At 40.7% G+C, this 24,297-nt stretch overlaps 1 protein-coding gene across 3 annotated transcripts in view; it reads right to left on the bottom strand.

The window, feature by feature from the left end:
• tulp4b (TUB like protein 4b) overlaps nucleotides 1–24,018 on the bottom strand; it is a 30,044-nt gene extending 6,026 nt beyond the window's left edge. Inside the window, exons 1-12 of one of the 3 annotated variants that reach the window (XM_038299572.1) lie at nucleotides 23,895–24,018; nucleotides 23,055–23,340; nucleotides 18,568–18,840; nucleotides 16,008–16,136; nucleotides 15,728–15,889; nucleotides 11,802–11,982; nucleotides 11,595–11,702; nucleotides 11,165–11,331; nucleotides 10,486–10,710; nucleotides 10,088–10,322; nucleotides 8,481–8,604; nucleotides 8,185–8,329 (exon numbers count right to left, since the gene is read on the bottom strand). In XM_038299572.1, the coding sequence (XP_038155500.1) occupies nucleotides 8,185–8,329; nucleotides 8,481–8,604; nucleotides 10,088–10,322; nucleotides 10,486–10,710; nucleotides 11,165–11,331; nucleotides 11,595–11,702; nucleotides 11,802–11,982; nucleotides 15,728–15,889; nucleotides 16,008–16,136; nucleotides 18,568–18,840; nucleotides 23,055–23,072 (1,767 nt within the window). In that variant the 5' untranslated portion in view covers nucleotides 23,073–23,340; nucleotides 23,895–24,018. The remainder of the gene's footprint in view (nucleotides 1–8,184; nucleotides 8,330–8,480; nucleotides 8,605–10,087; nucleotides 10,323–10,485; nucleotides 10,711–11,164; nucleotides 11,332–11,594; nucleotides 11,703–11,801; nucleotides 11,983–15,727; nucleotides 15,890–16,007; nucleotides 16,137–18,567; nucleotides 18,841–23,054; nucleotides 23,341–23,894) is intronic. The other 2 variants (XM_038299574.1, XM_038299573.1) reach the window with 2 other exon arrangements.
• Nucleotides 24,019–24,297: the final 279 nt, after the last annotated feature.

Raw genomic sequence — 24,297 nt, 5'->3', positions numbered from 1 at the left:
TTCATTCTTAGATGTGAGACGCTGAAGCAGCAAGCAGACTCTGCTGAACTACTCCTCTCCAGATCCAACAGTGACTCTCCCAAAGCTAACCTCAAGAACCCTCAAGGTACAATCAGCAATCATCTGGAAATCAAGCTCCTGCTTGCAACGCTAACTGAACTGTCTCTCACGCAGACTCCGGTGAACCAGTGTCCAGGCCCGAACCAGAACCAGTACTTTCAGTATGCTTGTGTCAAAATAAACTTGTTGAACTTTTATTCCTGTGTCCGTCAGTGGTGTTCTGCATACTTGGGTCGCTTCTAGTGAACCCATCATGACAGAAAACTGCGGCCAAACTCAAGGCCCAGCAGATCACCTCATCCGTCGATTGGAGGAACAGGCGGCCCAGATCCATGGACACGGCCTGGCGCTATGTGAGTTAAACACCCACATTGAAAGACAAAATCCAGCTATCCAAAGCTATGCTAATTACATGAACAGCGCTAATGCTGCACCGACCCCTCAACCATTTCCGGGTCCAGTTCCACCTCCGAGGTCACCGGCAGTGACGTCATCAGAGTTCCGCCCAAGTCTTCCAGAAAGATTTTCTGGTAACATGAAAGATTGCAAAGGATTTTTATTTCAGTGTCGTTTGATTTTTCAGAACTCCCCAGGCAGCTTCTCCACGGATTACAAAAAGATAACCTTCATCCTCTCTCAGCTAACAGGAAGAGCCTTGGAGTGGGCTCAGGCAAGATTTTCCACCGACGATAGCCTAAATTGCGATTACTCTGATTTCCTCTCTGAATTTACTCAGGTATTCAACCAAGAGACAGATCAAACCATTGACTCTCGAGCTCTTTTCAATTTAAAACAGGGAAATTCTTCCGTGGCTGAATTCTCCATCAACTTCCGGGTTAAAGCGGCAGCTTCCGGATGGAACCAAAGCGCTCTTCATGGCTTTAAATGAGCACATTAAAGATGAGCTTGCAACCCTCGACGAACCAGCTACCCTCGAAGATCTAATTCGTCTTTCCATTAGATTGGACAATAGAATCCGTGCCAGAAACAGTTCTAAAAAACAGGGAACACTTTCTTCCGCCTCACATAACGTGACTGTTTGTTCTTCCTCTACAGAGCAGCTGCCCATTCAGAGACCTAAGTCCCAGTCTCTACCGCTGCCCATTCAGGCCTCTCATTCGGGCGAAAGAGATGTCGAACCCATGCAGGTGGGACACACGAGGCTAACCCCAGAGGAGAGACAAAGACGTTTTCTAAGCAAATTATGCATTTACTGTGGGGAGAGTGGACACTTCATCGCTTCCTGCCCGGCTAAATCAAAAGCTTGGGCCCGCCAAAGGATCTGAGGAGTCTGGCGGGCCAAATTAACACTAAGAAATCTCCTCGACTGTTACTTCCTGCCACGTTGTTTTGTGCTAATCAAAGCCTCTCCTTTTCTGCATTCATCGACTCAGGCTGTGAACGGAACTTAATCGATTCTAACCTCGTCCAACAACTCCAAGTTGAAACCATTCCTCTGACTCAGCCTCTTAGTGTTTCTGCTATTGACGGGAAGAGACTTCACCAAGTTACCCATCAAACTCAGCCCCTCGAGTTACTTCTGTCAGGTAACCACGAGAGACAATAACATTTTTTGTTTTTCCCTCTGCATGTTCCCCTCTGGTGCTTGGTTTCGAATGGTTGGAGAAGCATAATCCTCACATTAATTGGACTGAGCGTCACCTGGAATCATGGTCCATCTCATGCCATGAAACATGCCTCCGTTCAGCTGCCCCCTTGGTGGGGTCTCCTAGAGGTGGGGGGGAGATGGACTCTCCTGACCTTTCTTCTGTTCCTTCCGAGTACCATGATCTAGCCCCAGTCTTCAGTAAGGTCAGTGCGACGTCCCTACCTCCACACAGACCATATGATTGCGCCATTGAACTTCTACCTGGGGCACCACTACCTAGTAGCAGGTTGTATAATATTTCCAAGCCTGAAAGAGAAACCATGGAAAGATACATTAATGAATCATTAGCCGCAGGAATAATCCGCCCATCTTCCTCTCCTTTGGGTGCCGGGTTCTTTTTCGTTGGAGAGAAAGATGGCTCCCTGAGACCATGTATTAATTACCGAGGTTTGAACCAGATCACCATAAAGAACAAATACCCACTTCCTCTACTCGCCTCTGCATTTGAACCCGTACAGGGAGCCACAGTTTTCTCTAAACTGGATTTAAGGAACGCATATCATCTTCTTAGGATCCGTGAAGGAGATGAATGGAAAACAGCCTTCAACACTCCGTTGGGCCAATTTGAGTACTTGGTAATGCCTTTTGGTCTAACTAACGCTCCAGCCTGCTTCCAGGCCCTCGTGAATGATGTACTCAGAGACTTTTTAAATGTGTTTGTCTTCGTTTACATTGATGACATACTCATTTACTCCAAGAACCTCGATGAACATAAGAAACATGTTCGCCTTGTTTTACAGAGACTGCTGGAGAACAAGCTGTTCGTAAAGGCCGAGAAGTGCGAATTTCACCAGTCTTCAGTCACCTTTTTGGGGTTTGTGCTCGAGGGCGGCCAGGTAAAACCATCTGAGGACAAGATAAAGGCAGTTTTAGACTGGCCAGTTCCAGAGAACCGCAAACAGCTACAGAGGTTTCTAGGCTTTGCAAATTTTTATCGTCGGTTCATCAGAAACTATAGCCAGACCGCCCTTCCATTAACTTCTCTGACCTCTGTCAAACGCACCTTTCAGTGGACTCCTGAGGCTCAGGCTGCATTTGATAAATTAAAATCTTTATTTTCCAGAGCACCAGTGCTAATGCAACCTGACCCAGCTAAACAGTTTATTCTCGAGGTGGATGCTTCAGATTCAGGAGTTGGAGCAGTCCTTTCCCAGAGACTTGACACGGATCAAAAGATCCACCCTTGTGCATTCTTCTCCCGTAGACTTTCTTCAGCTGAGCAGAATTACGATGTGGGAGACCGAGAGCTGTTGGCCATCAAGCTAGCGTTGGAGGAATGGAGACATTGGCTGGAGGGAGCTGAGCATCCGGTTCTTGTATGGACTGACCACAAGAACCTGGCTTACATCCAGTCAACCAAGCAATCCAATCACCGCCGATCCAGATGGTCCATTTTCTTCTCTCGGTTTAATCTCATCATCTCCTATAGACCTGGATCCAAGAATGTCAAACCCGATTCTCTCTCTCGTCTTTACTCCGTCGATCATCCCGAGACGCCTGAACCTGTCCTTCCGGCTTCTTGCACAGTGGGAGTGGTAAACTGGGAAATCTCCGACCTTATCAACTCCGCCCTGGCCACAGAACCCGATCCAGGTAACGGTCCCACTAACCGAACCTATGTACCATCTTCCGTCAGGTTTCGTCTCATCCAATGGATGCATGCCGCCAAGTTCTCTGCTCATCCAGGAGTCAGCAGAACAATCGCTCTGATCTCAAGACGCTTCTGGTGGCCCACCCTCCATAGAGACGTCAAGGAGTATGTGTTGGCTTGCTCCACATGTGCCCGTAATAAAGCCTCACACCAACCTCCTTCTGGTCTGCTTCAGCCGCTTCCTGGACGCTTCCTCGCGTCCCTGGTCCCATATCGTCATTGACTTTGTCACCGGCCTCCCCGTCTCTCGAGGTATGTCCACCATTTTCACCATTGTAGACCGTTTTTCGAAGGCCTGCCATCTCATTCCCCTTAGGAAACTCCCCACGGCCTTCCAGACAGCCCAGCTCCTCATCAAGCACGTCTTCCGTTTACACGGAATTCCCCAAGAGATCCTCTCGGACCGGGGTCCTCAGTTCATTTCCCAGGTTTGGAAGGCATTCTGTTCAGCTCTCGGCTGTAAACCCTCTCTGACCTCTGGTTACCATCTTCAATCAAACGGACAAACAGAGAGGATGAATCAGCAGCTGGAATCAACCCTTCGTTGCCTCACCTCAAACAATCCCGTGGACTGGAGCCAATTTCTCCCTTGGATCGAATACGCGCACAACTCCCTCAGATCTGCTTCCACTGGTCAATCTCCCTTCCAGGTTAGTCTCGGTTATCAACCTCCACTTTTCCCCGCAGACGAGAGAGAGATTTCGGTCCGGTCCGTAAACCAACACATCCGCCGCTGTCAGAAACTCTGGAGAGAAACCATCGCCACCCTCAACCGATCTTCTGAGACCAACAAGCGCTTCGCCGACTCCAGGAGACGTCCCGCCCCCGAGTACACTGAGGGCCAGGAGGTATGGCTGTCCACTCGAGACATTCCCCTCAAGGGGATGTCTCGAAAGCTCTCCCCAAGATTTATAGGTCCCTACAAAATCACCCGAGTCATCAATCCTTCAGCCGTCCGTCTCCAACTACCTCAGTCCCTCCGAATCCACCCCACCTTCCACGTGTCCCAAATCAAACCTGTCACCTCGAGCCCTCTGTGCCCACCTTCCGACTCCCCTCCACCCGCCCTGGAGGTCGATGGTCATCCGGCCTTCACAGTTCGCCGCATCGTGGACTCCCGTCGACGAGGTCGCGGATGGCAGTACCTCGTCGACTGGGAGGGCTACGGACCGGAGGATCGTCAGTGGGTCCCGGGCTCGTACATCCTCGATCCTGCCCTTATCGAGAAGTACGAGCGTTCCTGCCCTTCGACCTCTTCCGGACCGCCAAGGGGCGGTCGTTGAGGGGGGGTACTGTTGGGAGCTGGAGAAGTTCCAACTTTCTCCAGCAGAGTCCGCCGTGGATCCTTCTGAGGGAGCTTCCTGCACAGCTGCAGCCCATCAAGATCATCAGAGGATCCACTACTTAAGCTGTCTTCAGACCTTGCCTCAACGCTGCAGTGTTGATCCAGTTGGTCAGCGCCTAAGCCTGGATCCTCAGTGTAACTTTGTGACTTTGAATCCAGCCTGGATTCTAACCGTTGTCTCTGTCTTCCAGGAAACCAGTGTCTCCTCTGTGAAGCTCAGGAAGAGCTAACCTGCCGAGCCGATCCGCTTTTAGTGAACCCATCATGACAGGTTGCCCTGCGGGCCCATTTTCGTGGTTCAGTCAAATTCAGGTGCTGAACTATGTCGTCGATATTGCTCTTTTCTTCCTGGAGATATTCCAGAAGAAGAAGATTCTGTTGTAAGCCCGACAGCAGGGTGAGTAGCATGAGCAGCAACCATTCAACACAGTACGGCGCCATTGTTGTTGTGATACTGTGTCGCGCATGCGTGTTTAGAGGCGACGCTATGACGCATGCGTGTAAAAAAAAAATGCGGTTAGAGCTTAAAGATGGAAACGCGAAAACGGCGTTTCAAAATCTTCCCACTCTGAAGGCTGAATAAAAAAAAGATCGTTTACAGACCCCCGAAACGCCGGCTTCGTATGGATGAGAGGCTGGTTTGGTGAAAAATTTGTGCGTTTAGGCCAGGGTTTGACTTCGTGTGGACGGGGTATAAGATACAAGATAGGTGTTATATTTACCATTTTTGTCTTTATGTTCAGTAAAGGCAAAACACTGAGAGGACGATTTGCAGATTTATTTACTCACCATCCGTAATGCATTTTATGAAACCTAAAACAAATTGTGGGCCCAGTTTCTGTGTCTATATGTAGCACATTTGAAAGTCAGGAGCAAACTGGGATAAAAAAAATAAAAATAAAAATCTGCAGTTACTGTAGCAAGAAGGATGGCAATTCTGGAATATAATTCCAGAACACCTTAACTTTATGACACCATATTGTCTTGGATGCATGAGAGGAGGGCCATATAGCCAAGATCATAGCTGCCTGATGCATGTTCCACAAAGTGTGAGGGGTAAATGTATGTATGGTACAGACTAATGCAATGGGATTGCCTTAATCTTAATCTAACTAGAATAAAATGTTAAAAGCCATGCCTAAACCTACATTTGGCAGCGTGCTTATAAATAAACTACAATTTTTTTCACCACAGAGCCTAAGCGATATTAAAGCGGGAAACTTGATTTTTTAAAACAATGCCCTCCTGAAAGGGCATCTTGCTATCTTGTTTACACTTATATTGTTAATGTAATTATCCCTCAATGTTTCTTTAAGGACTCTGTATGACTTGTATTAAATCATTATGTGCCTACAGTACCTTGGTTTACAGTCATTTGGATCAAGCAGGGCGATGGTGAACAAGCTGGCAGGAGTAAATACAGCTATTTAGAGCTTAATTTCACTATGACTAAGACTGTGGCTGCTTCCTGAACTAATGTTTGTCAAATACAGGCACTATGTGAATGTCATCGTCCCTTTCTATGATTGTCACCAGAAAGATGGTCTGTTTGGACACTATTGTATTGCATTTCCTCACTTCTATATAAAGGTGTCAATTCAGGTGTGAATTTGGTGACCTTTGCTGAAAGTCTTCTTACTCTCTCTCTCATTTCCTGTCTGCCTACTATGGAAAAACATTAAAAAAAACAAAGCAAAATGAAAGGCTAGTAGAGCCTTAGAAAAAAAAGAATTTGGAAGACTAGAAATTGGAAAGTTGTGAGTTTAATTCCAGCTTTCAAAACCATTTCCCAGGCTACAATTGAACTGCCTGGCCTCTTTGCAAAAAACTGTATCTGACAAAATTGGAAAACAAAGTCCAGTGGTTTGTTTTTTTAAACTTTTTTTTACTTTTTTGGAATGACTATAACCTGGATGACTGAGAATCGTCACCAGCATGAGATTTTTCTTTTTCAAGTTAATCTGAAATAAACTTTCCTAGTATCTTTTAGTCTTTGTAACAAAAACATAATAATTTCAGGTGATAATCTTAGAATAGTATGTTTGGGTACAGCAGGTCTCATCATGCAAATGAAGAGGAGGCTGCAGTTTCTGTTGGGGACGATTGAAGATAATATGCAAGCAAAGTTGTTCAAATATGCAGGTAACAGAAACGCATGTTCTGCCAGAGCATCCACACGACTACGTCAGGAATTCCCTCCCTGTTTTTAGATAAAGCTCCTAAATGTCTCAGCTCAGCTAACAGATAACTTCATGGAAGGAAGACATCTTTGTTTTAACTTTGGCTGGTCTGGTAGCATTTAGATTCTATACAGTCTAACCAACCAACAGGCAGTAGCTTTCCCCTTAAGATTGCCCCTTCTCATTTGCATAATGAGGCAGAAATACAAACAGAAATGGAAAAATGACTGACGAATAAGAGACGGAAAAAGAACTAAAAATAAAAGTATACACAGAAATAGGTACATTCAAAAAAGATGTAGTTAAACAGTAAATCAGAACATTAAAATGACATTAGATAAATAAGGTAATTAGTATAAAGTTGAAAAAATAGATAAGCTAATTAAAATATATTTAGGATTTTTTTTTATTGCACAAAATCAGTTACTGCTTTAATTTATGTATTTATTATTTGATGTCTTCTTTGCCCATTTGATTTTATGTCTATGGATTTATTGAGAGGGCTGCTCAATGTCGCAGTAGATAGCACCTTGCTACAAGAAAGTTCTGGGTTCGATTCCTGGCTTGGGATCTTTCTGCATGGAGTTTGCATGTTCTCTCTGGGTACTCCAGCTTCCTCCCACAGTCCAAAAACATGACTGTTAGGTTAATTGGCTCTCTAAATTCTCCTTAGGTGCGAGTGTAGGTGCGAATGGTTGCTTTGTCTCTGTGTTGCCCTGTGATAGACTGGTCCAGGGTGGACCCCGCCTCTCGCCCTCTTGTACACAGCTGGAGATAGGCACCAGCACCCCTTGCGACCCCGCTTGGGATAAGTGTGATGGAAAATTAATGAATTACCTTGAACACACCGTGTGTTTTTTTAATGAGTCAGTCAGAAGCTGTGTAGCTAATTAGAGGTTTTGATGAAGCTATATACAGAGCAACCATTTTAGAATGGAACGGTTGCTAATCAAAGAGCTATCCAGAGCTGCCCTCCCCATAGTATGACTGAGCCATTTTAAAAAGAAGGAGCACAAATGTTTATCCTCTATATGCAAATGCATGACAGACATATTCTGTAAACCTTGCAGCCCTACAAGATATTAGAGGTCAACAAGATACATGCCCCACTTCATACTTTGTCTCCTAAAACATGTCCCTTCAATTTCACAACTATGCACAGATTGGTCTCAGACTGCTATATTAAATCCTAACAAAATACAGTTATGTTTGTGCTCTTATGTATAATATGTTATGTTCATGTTTTAATAGCTTTTATTTATTTTTAATAGAACAGTACCTCTGTGATTCCATCCATTGTAAACTCCCGGCGGGTCAGACTGGGCGACCGAACAGGAGGCTTTTTAGTCAGCAGCCGCGGTGACCGCTGGCCTTCCTGATTGGCACGTGAAAGTTTGGGGGATTTTCTTGAATCCATATTTAACCTTTAAAAATAAGGTATTCAGTTTTATTTTCTGTTCCATCATTTCAGTTCATGAATCCACTATTATAATAAAAGAATATGAATGGATCATAAATGTGAAAAGGCCAGTAAAGTTTGGCAATATGATTTCTGATTATTAGTAACTAGGTTACCTGTTCCCACGAGATAACTTTGGTGACTTCTTCCCCACCCACTCGTCACTCAAGTCAATGTCACTGGAGTCAGAGCAGTTACAGCTGTCTGTGTAGGAGATCATGGGGTTCACACACACTTCCTCTGGAATTAAAAACACAAGGAAATAATAAGCAAACATGCAGTATTTGTGGTGTTAAAACAAACATTTCCATTGCGTAAAGGATTTTAAAAGCCCAAAAGTCTGGTCATAGCATAGGAGATTTCTAAATCAGGCCAAAAAAAAAAAATGCTAGACCAGGAAAGAGGCTGCCTTTCTTCTTCATCGTGAGAAATGGTTTGAATAGTCTACAAATATTTTTAGTGGAAAAGCATAAAAGTATTTTTAAGAACCTTTATTTCTTACTCATTGTTGCCTTAAGGTTGCTCTGGTTCATTCCTTACCCCGTCACCAAAGCAACATTAAAGTTCATGTATATTGAGTCTAAAAACCTGTAATTGATTATATTGAAGACAGTAACATGTAAAATGAAAGAAACATGGATATCCTGTAGGTTTTTGATTTAAAAGGAAAACCAAAGAAAAACAATGTTAGAATATTTTTATTTTTTTTTTCAAAGACGGTCTCTTTTACTGTTATATCATTTTTAAAGAACACAAATCATTTAAAAATATTTTATTGGTTGATATTTTTATAGACTGAATATTGTCAAACTTTAAAGTTTTATTGCAATCAGTTAACAGGGAAAGTAATGTTCATCATTGTCTTTTAAGGTTGTTCGTTTGATGACAGAAGTGCAAATGAAATTGGTGGAATACTTAAATGTGAAAAAAAAGAAAACCTGAAGAAATGTCAGGTAAAAACACACAGCATGGGCTGAGAGACAGATAAACGAAGAATGTGCCAATTAAACAGAGCATCAGCCTCACAGAACAATCCACTAGTAGGAAGGGCAACCAGAGAGCTTCAAGTGTCAACAGAACATGGAATAAAGGAGAGCAGAGAAGCTGAGAAAGGGCTAGTTAAGAGGAAGGGCAGAACACAAACAAATATGCTAGAACCCTTAAATAATATAAAACATATAAGAATCATAAGATTACATCTGATTGAAAAATGTCCGTCCTTTCGGCTGCTCCCTTCAGGGGTTGCAACAGCAAGTGCTTAGAACTTAACCAAAAAAGGCTCTGGAGGAGATCTGTATGGAGGAGTGGGCCAAAATCCCTGCTGCAGTGTGTGCAAACCTGGTCAAGAACTACAGGAAACGTCTGATCTCTGTAATTGCAAACAAAGATTTCTGTACCAAATATTCAAATACTTATTTCACACAATAAAATGGAAATTAATTATTTAAAAATCATACATTGTATTTTTCTGGATTTTTGTTTTAGATTCCATCACTCACAGTTGAAGAGTACCTATGATAAGAATTACAGTCTTCTACAAGCTTTGCAAGTGGGAAAACCTGAAAAATCAACAAATACTTGTTCTCCCCACTGTAATTAAAAATGTCTCCGGATCTTTACTGGTTGATGATTTCCTTTTATTGGTCACCCCTGCCTTAGACACATTGCATCTAAGAATATACGCACCCATTTTTTGAAGAATAAAAAGGTTGATTGAACTTACCTGGCTTACCATCAGTTTTAGGATCCATAATGACAAACTCAGGCCTGAGCTTACTGATGCGCCTTCCTTTGAGTATGGGCACCAGCCCTCCTACGTATTCCAGATACAGTGTGTAGCAGGGGCCACCTGCCTCAGGACTATCTTCTGCTCGCTTCATGGTGCAGTGCAGCCGCTCATTCCCGGACGTTGGGTAGCTAACAAAGTCACGAATGTTGTTGGGGTCAGGAATTGGAGGCTAGGATAGAGAAAGGAAAATGCATTTAGGGTTTTAAGATGCTTCAGTGAACCATATGTCAATTTAAATAGATTTATAATTACTTCCGCTTGCTTCTCCAGCATCATCAAAGTGACCCAAACAAACCAGTGGAATACAAAAAAGCCACATTAAGGCTTAATACCTTGATGGTTGGTATAAAAGCCGAGGTAACATAAGAGCTAAGGAGTGAGGGCATGTTCAGCTTCCCGACATCCTTCTCCTCACGCAGGGCGCTCGCAATGCCCTGTTGGCACAAGAGCTGGAGGCTGGCCACTCTGTGCTCCACTCGTACCACGTAGAGTGCTGGACCACATGCAAGGAACAGGCGGGAGTCTCTGTGACCCCAGCAGATGGTGGTGATGGGTCTCTGAAACAGTAACCAAGGCATTTCTATTGTTAGAGCAGTTATTTTTATTAACTTCTGTGTTTTTGCGCAACTATCTCAGATGCCTTAGAAAAGTATTGATAGTCATTGGAGTTTTCACAACCCTCTTAACCATCAACGTAAGCGCATTTTACTGGGATTTTACTCTGTTGTTGGACCATCATGTTGAGAAGAGCAAAGAAAATTGAGTAAAAAAAAAAAAGACTTAAATATTTGTGTCATTTGTTTTCAGATCCTCTAAAATATGGATGGAGAGCATCAGTAGATTTGTGCATCTTTGCTATTAAATAAACAGTGGAAAGACAAGGAATAAAGTATCTTTGTTCTTCTAGTTTTTTTTTAAAGTCTTGATAATGATAAATCTAAAGATGTTAAGACTAAAAACAAAAACAGATATCTGTAGATATTCCATGCCTCGCTTTAAAGACATACTAACCTGTGCAGGAGTTTCTAGAGTGTATATGTGTTCTCCTTGTACATTATAGAACTTAACAAGTGCATTCCTCGTGATGGGTGCACAGGCTGTGTCAGCTGGAAGCCCGTGTTTCTCCATGCCAGCCACAGCCAAGAGGTCTCCCTGAGAGCACCATTGAGCTTCTACGTCTGCAGCAGGAAAAGAGGGAAATTGGGTTTTATATTATTCAATGAGAGAGCTGTGTGCACAAATGCCTGTTGTAATATTAACTCATGTAACATAAGTGATATAGGGGCCGAGTCAAGAAAATGTTGCCTTGAGTGGAAATAGTAGGGTTTCTTTTTAAAGGTCTGCAAATCAAAACATGCAATAACTGTTTACGGACAAGAACATAGTTTGTTGCAAAATAAATTGAAAATGTATATATAAATTTCACAAGGGAGGATCCTACCTTTCAGTCCTGAACGAATAATAGCTGGAGAGAGATCATCATAGTTGTTCATCAAACTGATATCTCCTGATAAGAAGGTGACCGTCAGCAAAGGCTTGACTCTTCTTACTAAAAAGAAATAAATAAGGGTGAACATACAAGCTTTTTCTTTAGATGACACATTCATTTTTGTCAGACTTGCATGAGCAAAGAGAAAAAAGGTTTTACCTAAAGGCAGAATATTGTCATCAGAGTCTGTGTCGCTCTCTGTGCTGTCCTCAACAAGGAAGTCAGGGCAGTTCCACGACATGCTGACGATGCCGTCAGACTCATGTAGAAGCACGTGAGCGAGCATCCGCCCGTGGCAGTCCATCACTATTACCTGCCCATCTGCTGTTCCAAACAAAACCTAAGGGAGCGTTGTGCAGTAATGAACATAAATATGTTAATCAAGTGCTGACTTAATGGACAGTCGCTTCTACAAGTGCTCCCTTCTGTTCAACATTTCCTCCTCTTTGTCATGTAACTATTAAAACCTGTGGGGATTTTATATAATGGCACATGAATTAAAAATATTCAAATGAAATCCAAAACAGCCAATAACCTTTAGCACTCACCTGATTATTAAATCGACTTTACAATAAATATAACATGCTGACTCAGGTAGACTAAATGCAAAACATTTCAGATTTTTATTGTGAAAATTTTGAAAACATTAAATCATGCTCCTTCCTCCTCATTCTATTCTAGTTTTTATTGAGGTCCGTCTCACATTAACCTTCCGTTGAAGTAATTTTGGGAAGGGGCGAAAATACTGGTTAGCAGTGTTGGGCAAGCTACTTGTCCAGTGTAGTGAGCTAAGCTATCAGCTACTCAACAATAAATTAAGCTTCACTACACAAAAGCTACCACCTAAAGAATTATAGCAAGCTAAGTTACACTAATGTGTTAAAAGTAGCTTAACTACATCAGAAGCTACTTAACGTTGTACCAACCTAATGTCAATTCAAAATGAGTCTGACACACTAGTTAAAATATTTATTAAAGATCAGCCAATGACATATCACAGTGTAAACATTGCTTTATGATCAGCATATTAAAATAAAAACTAAAGTAATTACTAGTAGACAAACTAGTAAACAATCTGCTGCTATTAGAACCAAATTAAAGGTACTGTGTAGTGTTCTACACACCGAGACATGGCTATGAGTTTGCATTCAATGGACATCTCTAGGGAAAACAAAACCCTACAAAAGACCTCAATTAAACAGTTGATTCAAGTAACAAACAAAACTGTTTACAAAAGAAGGTGAAAAAATAAAGAAGCTAATTAAGAGATACATATATATATATGTCTCACCGTATAATTTAATTTCTACCTACATATTTATTCATTGTATTTTTGGAGGCAATTAATTGAATGCTTATTTATTTATTTATTGAGCATTTATTTATTTATGTATTTATTTTATATACGGTAGAGCTGTTCCTATATAAATAAAAACATCTTGTCTGTGCAAAGCCTAAAAACAGATTTATGTAAACATCCTGGGCCATGAAAACACAATATTGAAGTTTCACTACTGCTCTCTAATTAGAGTATCTTAGTGGCACATAGATATGGGAGAATTATCCTGCCATAATGCAAGAGCACATCATTTCAATTTGAGAAAAGAATTTCATCTTCTTGCTCTCAAAACTTATAATGCTCACACTCAAAACATGCGCTCTCTCTCAAATATTTTCTCTTCTCTCTTTGTTTCTTCTCTCAGATTTAATGCTTCTTGCACAGATATTTTCTCCTCTCGCTTGCCTCCTTCTCTTCGCGCACAAACCGCGCTCTGTTACGCTCGCAAACCCGTAGGCTCTGCTTGCGGATTTGTTTTGCTCTCTCAGACTGCAGTTGGATCGTTGCCTAGCCACCTTTCCAGCCAATAGAACGACAGCCTCGGAAAGGGTGCGCTTGTTTAACTCTACTGAGTGTGCCTGTGCTACTACGCCACTTATAAGAGCGTCAGCTGAAACTGCTATTTACAGTAGCTTGTGGCTGATTGTTGTTTCAAAATAGAAAACCTGGTTTCATTTCTAAGTTTTGCCCTGGATTTTGTAGCGTTTGTGGACGCTACGTCGCTACTTGATCAAAACAATAACGTTGCTACAGGAAAGTTACTTGATAAATAAAGCAGCGACGCTACGGTCAAGCTACTGGAAAATGTAGTTAAACTAATAGCTTCGCTACATGTAGCGGCGCTACTGCCCATCACTGCTGGTTAGCTGATTGGCCTATGTTGGTGATAGACGGGCCAAATAAACCAATCAGATCAACGAAGCATATGACATACTAACAGAGCGACGACGAAGAGGAGCCAATTGATAGATCAAACTCTTGCTGAAACCAGTCGGGAGAAAAGCAAGAACAGTGTTTTGCCTCCAGAGCAGTGTTTTGCTCTTCTTTCAGTGAAGAAATACTCTGTAATTCCGATAAAACTTGCTCTATAGCCACGCTAACGCTAGTTTCATCGGCTGAAGCCGGCATGTTCTTTAGACTGAACTGTCACGCTTCTCGTTGCGTCACACCTCAACCCGCCTCAAAGCCAACGCTGATTGGACGTTCGTTTGGTGAACGGCTCCAAATTTTCTTTAACGGAGAGTCTCCAGACTGATCTGCGAGTGAAACCTTGAAAGCTCGCGAGATCAGGATGGTCTCACGAGTCGAGTTTCACATAGCAGTTTTAACAAACTCAGAGTCCATTCCTTGTTCTGAATTGATCTACCCCAGGTTGAAAACTCAGAGTTTCGGTTAACTCAAAGTAGGTCCACTCAAAGTTGAACAAATGCGTAACAACTATGAAAAGCCATCATCACTAATCACCATGACAACAGGAAACAGGAAGTTACCATTTCATACTACTTGAACTAGTGATTTGGATACAGAATCAAAACAAAATTGGAGAATAAGTTTATTGGAGAATGTGTTTAAAATAAAGAGCAATAGCGCTACAACTGCCAAGGAGAGGAAGATTGCGTTGTAGAAGATTGCAGCAAGTTAATGCTTAAGTTAAGACTTTTTTCCACACTTATTAAAGGCATTTATCTGGTCTATCTGTTTTTTTATTTATAGATCAATTAAATAGGATTCTTCCCGGTCAAAATTAGATTCCTAGTCAGAACTGTAATAACAGATTTGCTAAAGTACATTTTTGGCAGCAGAAACGGAATTTCAGAATGTCAAAAACTTATTTGTATTAGTAAGAATTAAGATTAATAAAACTAGAAATGTTAACACATTTTAAGTGGGATTTTTTTATATTCTTCAGTTTTACTGGATATGTATTTCTGATATCTGAATTACATTTCTTCTCAGTCAAAATAATAAAAAAAAATATGACCAGTTGCAATAGCAATATGGAGACCTGAAAAACATTTTTAGACATCTAGAATGTTAATTTAATATGAAGAATGACATTTCATTTGAAATGTTGATTTTAACAAGGAAGAAACATATGTCTGATATCAGAAATACATATTCAGACAAACTAAAAAATGTCAAAATGGTCTGTCATAGTTTCATTTCTGTCATAATAACATTACGAGGAAAAACTAGTTTACTGCTTGCATGATAGTGGATCAATGTATCTATTTAGCTACAATCACCTGACAGAGGGTTAAAATTAGGCATATAAACATTGTTCAAACAGCTGGACCTGTGCATCATCTCATGGGGTTCCTCCTTATTTTGATTCTGTCTTCCATTACACTGTAAATTCTAAATTGCTGTTTGCTGTACAGTTGTTTTCAGTGCTGCTACCACACAACAATGTTCTTTCATCGATATCAAGTTCTGTCAGTTACAGTACCTGTTAAAGAAATCTGTGTAATGATGGTAATGTGAGGACGGATAAGGTCGTAGATGTATGTGATGGATCGGAAGGTGTAATTGTAGTAGTCCAATATAACTTTGTGAATATGAATGGGCATCTATACGCCGTCTGAGAACCTTCTTCCTGCGATTATTTCATTATCTGCAAATTATTGCTGCTCCTTCCTTGAGTTCAAAGGGTGGGAATACCTTCTGTTGCATACATGCCTTTCTGGTGCTTGTTCAAATATTTTCATTACCAAGGATATTTTGTTATAAACTTAGCTGCGAGTACCTGCTGATCATCCGGGGTCCAGATACCGCAGGTAATTTGACTCTCCAAGTTGATCTCTGAGGACCAGTGTCTTTGCCCACTGACCGAGCCGACTAACACAAATCCATCCCTGTATGCGATGAGCGCTTGGGTGCCATCATGGGACCAAGTGAAGTCACTCACCTATAGAGAAAGATAGCATTTTCTGTTAGGGTATCGCACATGGGTAATCAAAGATTCAAATGACACAGTGTGCAAAAATAACTTTTTTTAATTAAATTTTATTAATACATGTGTGCACCTGGGCTCCTCTGTCATTTACTAACTCCACAGACCATCTTCCTTCATACTGGATCCAGACAAAAATGCCTCCTTCCATATCACAGGTAGCCAGCTTCTGAAAGGGTTCATTCCAGCGTACCAAAACAACCTGCAAAGAAACCAAACAAGCTGTCCTTATTTCTAAAAGCACAGGTGGCTTTCAGCACAGGGAAAGTTTCTGGACTAATATGCTGCATAAACACAAGTCTAAAAAAAGACTTGCGGCAGAACAGGCTTTTAAGAGCCAATGCAGTTGGAAGGAGACTCAACACACAGGAAGATAAAAATAACATCAGCAACAACTAGGTTCTAATAGCAGATGGATAGCATTATCCTGGATGTAATACTGTCCACTGAGGAACAGAGAGCAATATTAAACAAAAAGTTAATACTATTAGTTTCTAACTCTTATATTTTTTCTAGGGTCACAACACTTTGATGGTGATTTGGCCTAATTTTAAAGTAGAACTGGAAGAATGTGTCTCAAATTAGTTGGTTTCCTAAGACAAAACCGGTTTTAAGGAATAGTCCGCTATTATGGCTTTGTGACCACTTCTATGGGCCTCATTTGTAATCAATATCTTTTTTTTTTTTAAACATTAAAGTTCAAGCATCAGCCACTAGACCCTAAAATGTCAAAGCAAGTTGGGTAAGTTTCCAATAACAGAGCAGGGAACACAAAGCAATGCAATGAGTCATGTTTTACACAAGGCTGCTAAAATACAGTCTGATTTGCTGCTGCCCACCTGGATACGCTTTTTTTTTTTTAAAGTTCAGTGACACTATTTGAACTGTTTGAAGTAGGAAGAGGTATATTTTGGTGAGTCAACAAGAGGCCTCCACACTTAGAACCCGGTACCAACTGTTTAAGAATGATCCCATGATCTTTTGAAAAACTAAACACTTAAATATTAGTGGGGACTTTAGAGCTTCGGTCGATGTCGTTTACAATAAATCTAAGCTTTTCCACCGTGTTCAAGTTATACTTCTATTATCAGTAAACTTTAAAATACAGGTGTGGCTCAAAAAGATTAATTTGAACTAAATACCTTTCAATCACATTGGTCCATCACATGGTAAGAACTAAATGCAGTTAAGAATTTAAATGTGGTGAAGAAGACTAACACTGAATTAAGCAATGCATTAAAATTTGGGGAAAAGCTGTATTTGAGTCTTTAATCTTAACACTTCTGTTGTTGCCAGGGGTAAACTGTTAGTCTGCAATGGTTTTTATAGAGAGTAAACAGAAATCATGTGGGTGAAAATACCTTGATGATGTCAGGGAAGAATGGGCATACATCTTACAACAGTAGCTCAAATGATTGGCCATTATAACCAAGGTTGCAGAGCATCAGCTCTAAATACACACTTATAGGTCCTATGGAGAATGGGGGCTATTGTAGCAGAAGTCTACACAGGGTGCAGCGACTCTCTGCTGGGAAAATGAACAGGAAACTGCTATACTATCATCAGGAAAACATGTGCAGGTCAGATTAGACTAAAACTGTGAAAAAGAAAGTAGTGAAAAAAGTTTGGAACCATCCTGCTTTGCATCAATGGTTCAGGTTGTTGGTGGAGCTCTGACAGTGTGGGAAATGTTTTTCCAAAACACTCTGAACCCCTTAGTAACAAATGAACACTACAGCCATGATACTGTGCATCCCTTTATAATACACAGCATCTAATAGCTTGAATCTAATCTATCTCTTGTACATGGCAATTACTCCCCCCCCTCCCCATTTACACTACCCCTCTAAAACCGATCCACGCTGAGTTTGGATCCAGTTTGGATCAGTAAACCGTGCCGAGCTCGGTTCCTTACGACCGTTTATACATCACGCTAGCACGGTTCCTGGCCTCCTAGTGACGATCTACGGTGCTACTGCTCTCCATGACTGAAAACCTAAGCAAATTAAAAAGCTGTTGCCCGTAACATTCAGGAAGTTATGTTATAATTATATATAACATAATTATGATATTGTGTTGTTTGCAGAGAGTCAGTGGATACGATAAACTAATCAGGGCTTATAGATGCAGGAAACCACGACAGACGTTGAGGTTCATCAAACTGCTAAGCAGAATCATCAGGAAATCATCAGTAGGAAAGCTTGCATTTTTATGAATGTCTGATATTTCATGATTACAGAGGCTGACTGTAAGGAGATGACGTGGTCTGGTCATGCTCTCTTTGTTATCTGAGAGCTGAACCTCAACTGAACCACGCTGAGCCTTACTGATGAACAAGTACTAGTTTAGCGCGGTTCGGTTGTGTCTGGCGCGGCCCGGCTCAGTTTGCGTGCCATTTAGACTCAACAGTTATCTCGGGTACCATGCTCAGACCTATCTCAGCACGGTTTCAAAAGGGGCTAATGAAAAACCCTTTGGACATTGGACAGTTGGAGATCAGTAGTATGGATATGCTAATCTGCATGTTTATTTCAGGTAAAAAATATTCTTATTATTATGTGAATTATATTACTGGGGTAATAACATAAAATAACTGGAGTAATGCTAACAATATACACAACTAAACAAATCACCTCACTGTTGTGTCCTCGCAAGTTAAAATTGATTCTCTGCGGTGTACTCCTATCCCTCCTGCAGTGACTCGATGTAAACGTCACCCCAACAACTCCTCTCCCATTCCCCGTGGCGAGCCAGCCCTCCTCATAGTAGCGTCTCCGGCACACCGGCTTGTCCTTCTCGCTCTTGGGGACCCGGCCCTTCCACGAGAGGCAGAGGATGTTGGAGTCGCTGCACAGGATGGGACCATGTTCCACGGCGGCCAACATCCCTACTGACTGACCAGGCTGCTGAGCAAGAAAACAGAAAGTGACACCAGATTCACCAGCATGACTTTGTAATAAATCTTAGAGGCATTTTCAGTTTGTGTTGTAGTGTGGATCTATGTTTACTCAAAATAGCCTTTTCTGGGAAGCTGGGTATATTTTGGTTTGTACACTGTTGCTATTTCATGGTCAGCGGGAAGTGAGGCTGCAGTAAAAGATTAAAAAGTTTGGTTGGAAAATTATTGACCAGAGAAACACGGACAGAGCAATTTCATAGTAAGTTTGGATAAAACAAGTCCTCAATTCCACTAATTCATACTGATCGGATATTTATTTTATAATTCACTGATGATTGTATCATGTAAGCTAGACACATTTACACCCTTTGAGGCAGGATGGACAAAGGTAAATCCACACACAAGAATAATTCAGTTAAGACGATCCTTGGGGTGAGATTGTTGTATCAAATTCTGAAGATGCAATAAATAGAAAGTTTCAATTCTGCCATGATGTGAAGATGTTCACATTAGGGTTGTCACGATACTAAACTTTTCAACTCGATACCGATACTAGTAAAATATTCGATACTCGATACCCTTTTCGATACCACAAGAATAAAAACAAAGACTCTAAAATTCAACAGAAATATTTTCATTACTAAAACAAATACAAGAAATAAATAAAAAAACAATAAGAATAATTTTTGAGGTTGTATGCTGTGCACAATATTAAGCAAGCTTGATAAAAAACAAAATTAAAATTAAGTGTTCCTTCCTTGGCTATGTTTTGCAGACATAACAATGACACTAGCCAAACCAGTTAAACAAAAATAATTCTCAGCAGCTGCACCTCTTACAAAAAAGTCTGAAACTGAAAAATGCACAGAATTATTCAATCACACAGTGTTCAGAAAGTGCATTTTCCACTATTCTGCACTTTAGATGGCTGTATTGATACTTTTCAAAATAAGTATTGTATCCGGATACAATGTTTCAGTATCAATACTTTTTTGAGTTTCGATACTTTTGACAACCCTAGTTCAAATGAAACAAACCTAGAAACAACAAAAACATCCTAATTAAAGTGTTTTGAAAAGGCTTTCATACTTAGTTTTTACAGTTTGTTACAACCCTAAACTGCCATGCATTTTACTGGTAGATCAACATAAATTAAAGTAAAATAAAATATAATGAGGTCTTGCCATACTTTGGGCTCTAACACACTGAACTAGTCTTTTCTAGTTTTGGCTCTACATATAGAGGTAGATATGTTAGAAGTTGAAGGTGACAGGTCTTCTGCCACCTTTTACAGTTTTCTTTTCCAGGATTTTCAAATATGGAGCTGCATCTCTGCCTCCTATCAACTCTGTGTTCAGAGTAATGTAATGTGCAGGCGCCATAATGATCAGTTTTGGTCTGATCTGATCCTGTAACATTAAAGTGGACATAGTTTTATAATCCCTCCTTTTTACAGTTAAATCATTTAGTTGTAGTCTATAAGTTAATGTGGAACGCCATGGCCTGAATTCTTCAACATTGTCTTCAGTAATGTTTGGCATCTTTGAGCTTGAACTACACAATTGAAACAAGAAATAAAGATTTAGCAGAGGTCTATGATGCTGTTTATTTGCAAAAGCAAATACTGTGATGCTTTTGTTCAAAAAACATAACAGCGAATAAACAAAACTAAATAGACTCAAATTAAGTCTAAAACAGGAGGGCCCATTTAGTGATTACAGGTGCTGGTCATAAAATTAGAATATCATGAAAAAGTAGATTGATTTCAGTAATTCCATTTAAAAAGTGAAACTTGTATATTATATTCATACATTACATACAAACTCATATATTTCAGATGTTTGTTTTGTTTAATTTTGATGATTACAAATGACAACTAATGAAAATCTCAAATTCATCATATCAGAAAATTAGAATATTACTGAAGACCAATAAAAACAAAGGATTTATAGAAATGTTGGCCAACTGAAAAGTATGAACATGAAAAGTATGAGCATGTACAGCACTCAGTATTTAGTTGGGCCTCCTTTGGCCTGTATTACTGCAGCAATGCGGCGTGGCATGGAGTCGATCAGTCTGTGGCACTGCTCAGGTGTTATGATAGCCCAGGTTGCTCTAATAGTGGCTTTTAGCTCTTCTGAATAGTTGGGTCTGGTGTATTGCATCTTCTTCTTCACAATACCCCATAGATTTTCTATGGGGTTAAGGTCAGGAGAGTTTGCTGGCCAATTAAGAACAGGGATACCATGGTCCTTCAACCAGGTACTGGTAGCTTTGGCACTGTGTGCAGGTGCCAAGTCCTGTTGGAAAATGAAATCTGCATCTCCAAAAAGTTGGTCAGCTGCAGGAAGCATGAAGTGCTCTAAAACTTCCTGGTATGTGGCTGCGTTGACCCTGGACCTCAGAAAACACAATGGACCAACACCAGCAGATGACATGGCACCCCAAACCATCACTGACTGTGGAAACTTTACACTGGACTTCAAGCAACGTGGATGAAGTGCCTCTCTTCTTTTCCTCCAGACTCTGGGACCTTGATTTCCAAAGGAAATGCAAAATTTACTTTCATCAGAGAACATGACTTTGGACCACTCACCAGCAGTCCAGTCCTGTTTCTCTTTAGCCCAGGCAAGACGCTTCTGACGCTGTCTGTGGTTCAAGAGTGGCTTGACACAAGGAATGCGACAGCAGAAACCCATGTCTTTCATACGTCTGTGTGTGGTGGTTCTTGAAGCACTCACTCCAGCTGCAGTCCACTCTTTGTGAATCTCCCCCACATTTTTGAAGGGGTTTTGTTTCACAATCCTCTCCAGGGTGCGGTTATCTCTCTTGCTTGTACACTTTTTTCGACCACATCTTTTCCTTCCCTTCGCCTCTCTATTAATGTGCTTGGACACTGAGCTCTGTGAACAGCCAGCCTCTTTAGCGATGACCTTTTGTGTCTTGCCCTCCTTGTGCAAGGTGTCGATGGTCGTCTTTTGGACAACTGTCAAGTCAGCAGTCTTCCCCATGATTGTGTAGCCTATAGAACTAGACTGAAAGACCATTTAAAGGCTTTTGCAGGTGGTTTGAGTTAATTAGCTGATTAGAGTGTGGCACCAGGGGCCATCAATTTTGAACCTTTTCACAATATTCTAATTTTCTGATATGATGAATTTGAGATTTTCATTTGTTGTCATTTGTAATCATCAAAATTAAACAAAATAAACATCTGAAATATATGAGTTTGTATGTAATGTATGAATATAATATACAAGTTTCACTTTTTAAATGGAATTACTGAAATCAATCTACTTTTTCATGATATTCTAATTTTATGACCAGCACCTGTAGATTGTTTCTGAAATAAAATGGTTGTGCTAGATTGTATTTAAGAGTATCAGAGTAAAGCGATCTCGAAAACAACAAAACACCACGTTTTTCAACATTCTGTGGGTGAAACATAAAAAAAAAAAAAAAAAAACTTTAATATTACATGTAAAAAACTGAGGAAAGGTCAAAGGAGTATGGATGTTTTTACAGTAGCAGCCATTCAAAATGGCCGTCCCCAGTCAAACGCCAACAGCCTACTTCCCTGCAACTCCCAGCAAAATCCCATCCAACTTCCAGACACCGGCGTGCCACTTTTCACTGAATTAAAGGGTCTGAGCAGGAGATGACGCTTCTCTTTAGATCTTAATGTCCAAAAATCATGACAGAAAGAATATTTTAGTACAAAGATTAATGTTTAAAAAGGAACTGAACTATAGGGGACAAGCCAAGGGCTCATAAAGGAAAGTAGGGAATTTCTGAATGGCTACTACTGTACAATCTACTAAAGAAGATTCACCAAAAGATAATAGGCAAGCCTCACAGAAAACCAATTAACTAAAACCAAAATGTGTTGTTTTTTTTTTTTTATGTCCACTTTATCCAATGTTGGCTCATAATGTAGATTTCTACAAGTACAAGTGAATCACTAAATGTGAAAATTACAGCTAATCATAATGTACTCGCTTTACTAATATTCACTGTCCATGAAGCAATTCCAGGATTTGTCTCCAGGTTAAATCAGCAATACAGCCTTCTTCATAATAGAGCACGACATTAGAAGGCGTATAGGTTAAATATTTCAAATAACCTAATCTGCTCTCCAAGAAAGACATTATGTTATGTAAGTCACGAGGAGAAAAAAGACTAAACCTTCATTTATATTATAAATTTGACAGCAGTTTGAAATACCTCATAGTTCCTGGGCATGTTGAGTCAAAATTAGTGCTCTGAAGGTGTCCATATTTCCATCCAGATGATCCACTGAAGGGTTAGGGTTGCTTTTCTGTTGGCGCGTGTAAAAATAACCTATAACAGGGAGGCAAAACGCATCATACAGCCAGAGGGTTTCCAGCAACTGATTCATTCATGTATGCATTCATCCAATCTCTCCTTCCAATCTGCGCTTCAGAGTGATCCATTAGAAGATGCGTGCCTCCTCAGATGATAGCCACCCATCCCGCTCAGTTGAGCAATCCTGTTGCAGTGAAGGAAAAAAAGAGGGGGCGTCATTAAAAAAAGGGAAAAAAATCATGAAGAAGGCAGCTTTTTAACAAGTAAAGCGATGTGATGTGAAAACAGCGGTGTCATTCAGAGCGTCAATAGTCTGTCTCTATGCAGCGGGAACATACTGCATTGGAGAGCTGAGCCTTTTGGCAGTCTCCATGGGTACTGATGCTGTCTGTCCGCTACCAGGGAGCAAATCACACACATCCTACTGTGCAAATATTGCATAAGACCCTCAATGTATAAGCAGGCAATTAAACTGAGATATCATATGAAAAGCAATCAGCTGTTAAAAAAAAAATTTAACTTTTGTTAAAACGTTGTAAAAGCATTGTAGTGAATAAAGGTTCGAAATCACAGCATCTCTTTTAGAAATCTTCCAGAATGACAGGTTACATCTGATGCTTTCTTATTCCCCTCATATGTAACCGCATCTAGTCTGAGTCACACCAAGACAAGCGCTGTGAAAATTAAATATGCGCCTCTCATATATTTAGATATCAGTTAGTTAATAGCTGTTCGTACCTGACCTCGAAGTAAAAAGACATACATTGATCCTCAGATAAAGCAGAGCGCTATAGTGTTGCCAGGCGGTTCTTCTGTGATGCACTTGGTGTGTGTGACTTTAACAGGGGTTGCCATTAAGCAGAAAGGGTTGAACAAGAGTTTTAAATGCGGATTTAGCAAATGTCCTAAACGCAAATTGCTTTTAACCTTTTAAGTAGTTAAAAAATAGCTTATTATCATGTTTCATAATTTTCCTAAGAGATTAACCAGTGTGCTAGAACCCTGCTGGTGTTTCCTGCTGAGTCGAATGGGGCCTTCCTTACTAATGGCAACCCCTCATGGCGCATCCACTCTGTGCAACGTACCTGTCGCGCAGTTTGCAGCTGTTTTCTTGCAGAACTGCACAATCTGCATTTTTTAT

This window comes from Cyprinodon tularosa, unplaced genomic scaffold, assembly GCF_016077235.1.
Source record: "Cyprinodon tularosa strain WSP-4 unplaced genomic scaffold, ASM1607723v1 ctg430, whole genome shotgun sequence".
Taxonomy (NCBI): Eukaryota; Metazoa; Chordata; class Actinopteri; order Cyprinodontiformes; family Cyprinodontidae; genus Cyprinodon; species Cyprinodon tularosa.
The sequence above is the reverse complement of the archived record's forward strand: the minus strand, read 5'-3'. Positions and strand labels throughout refer to the sequence as shown.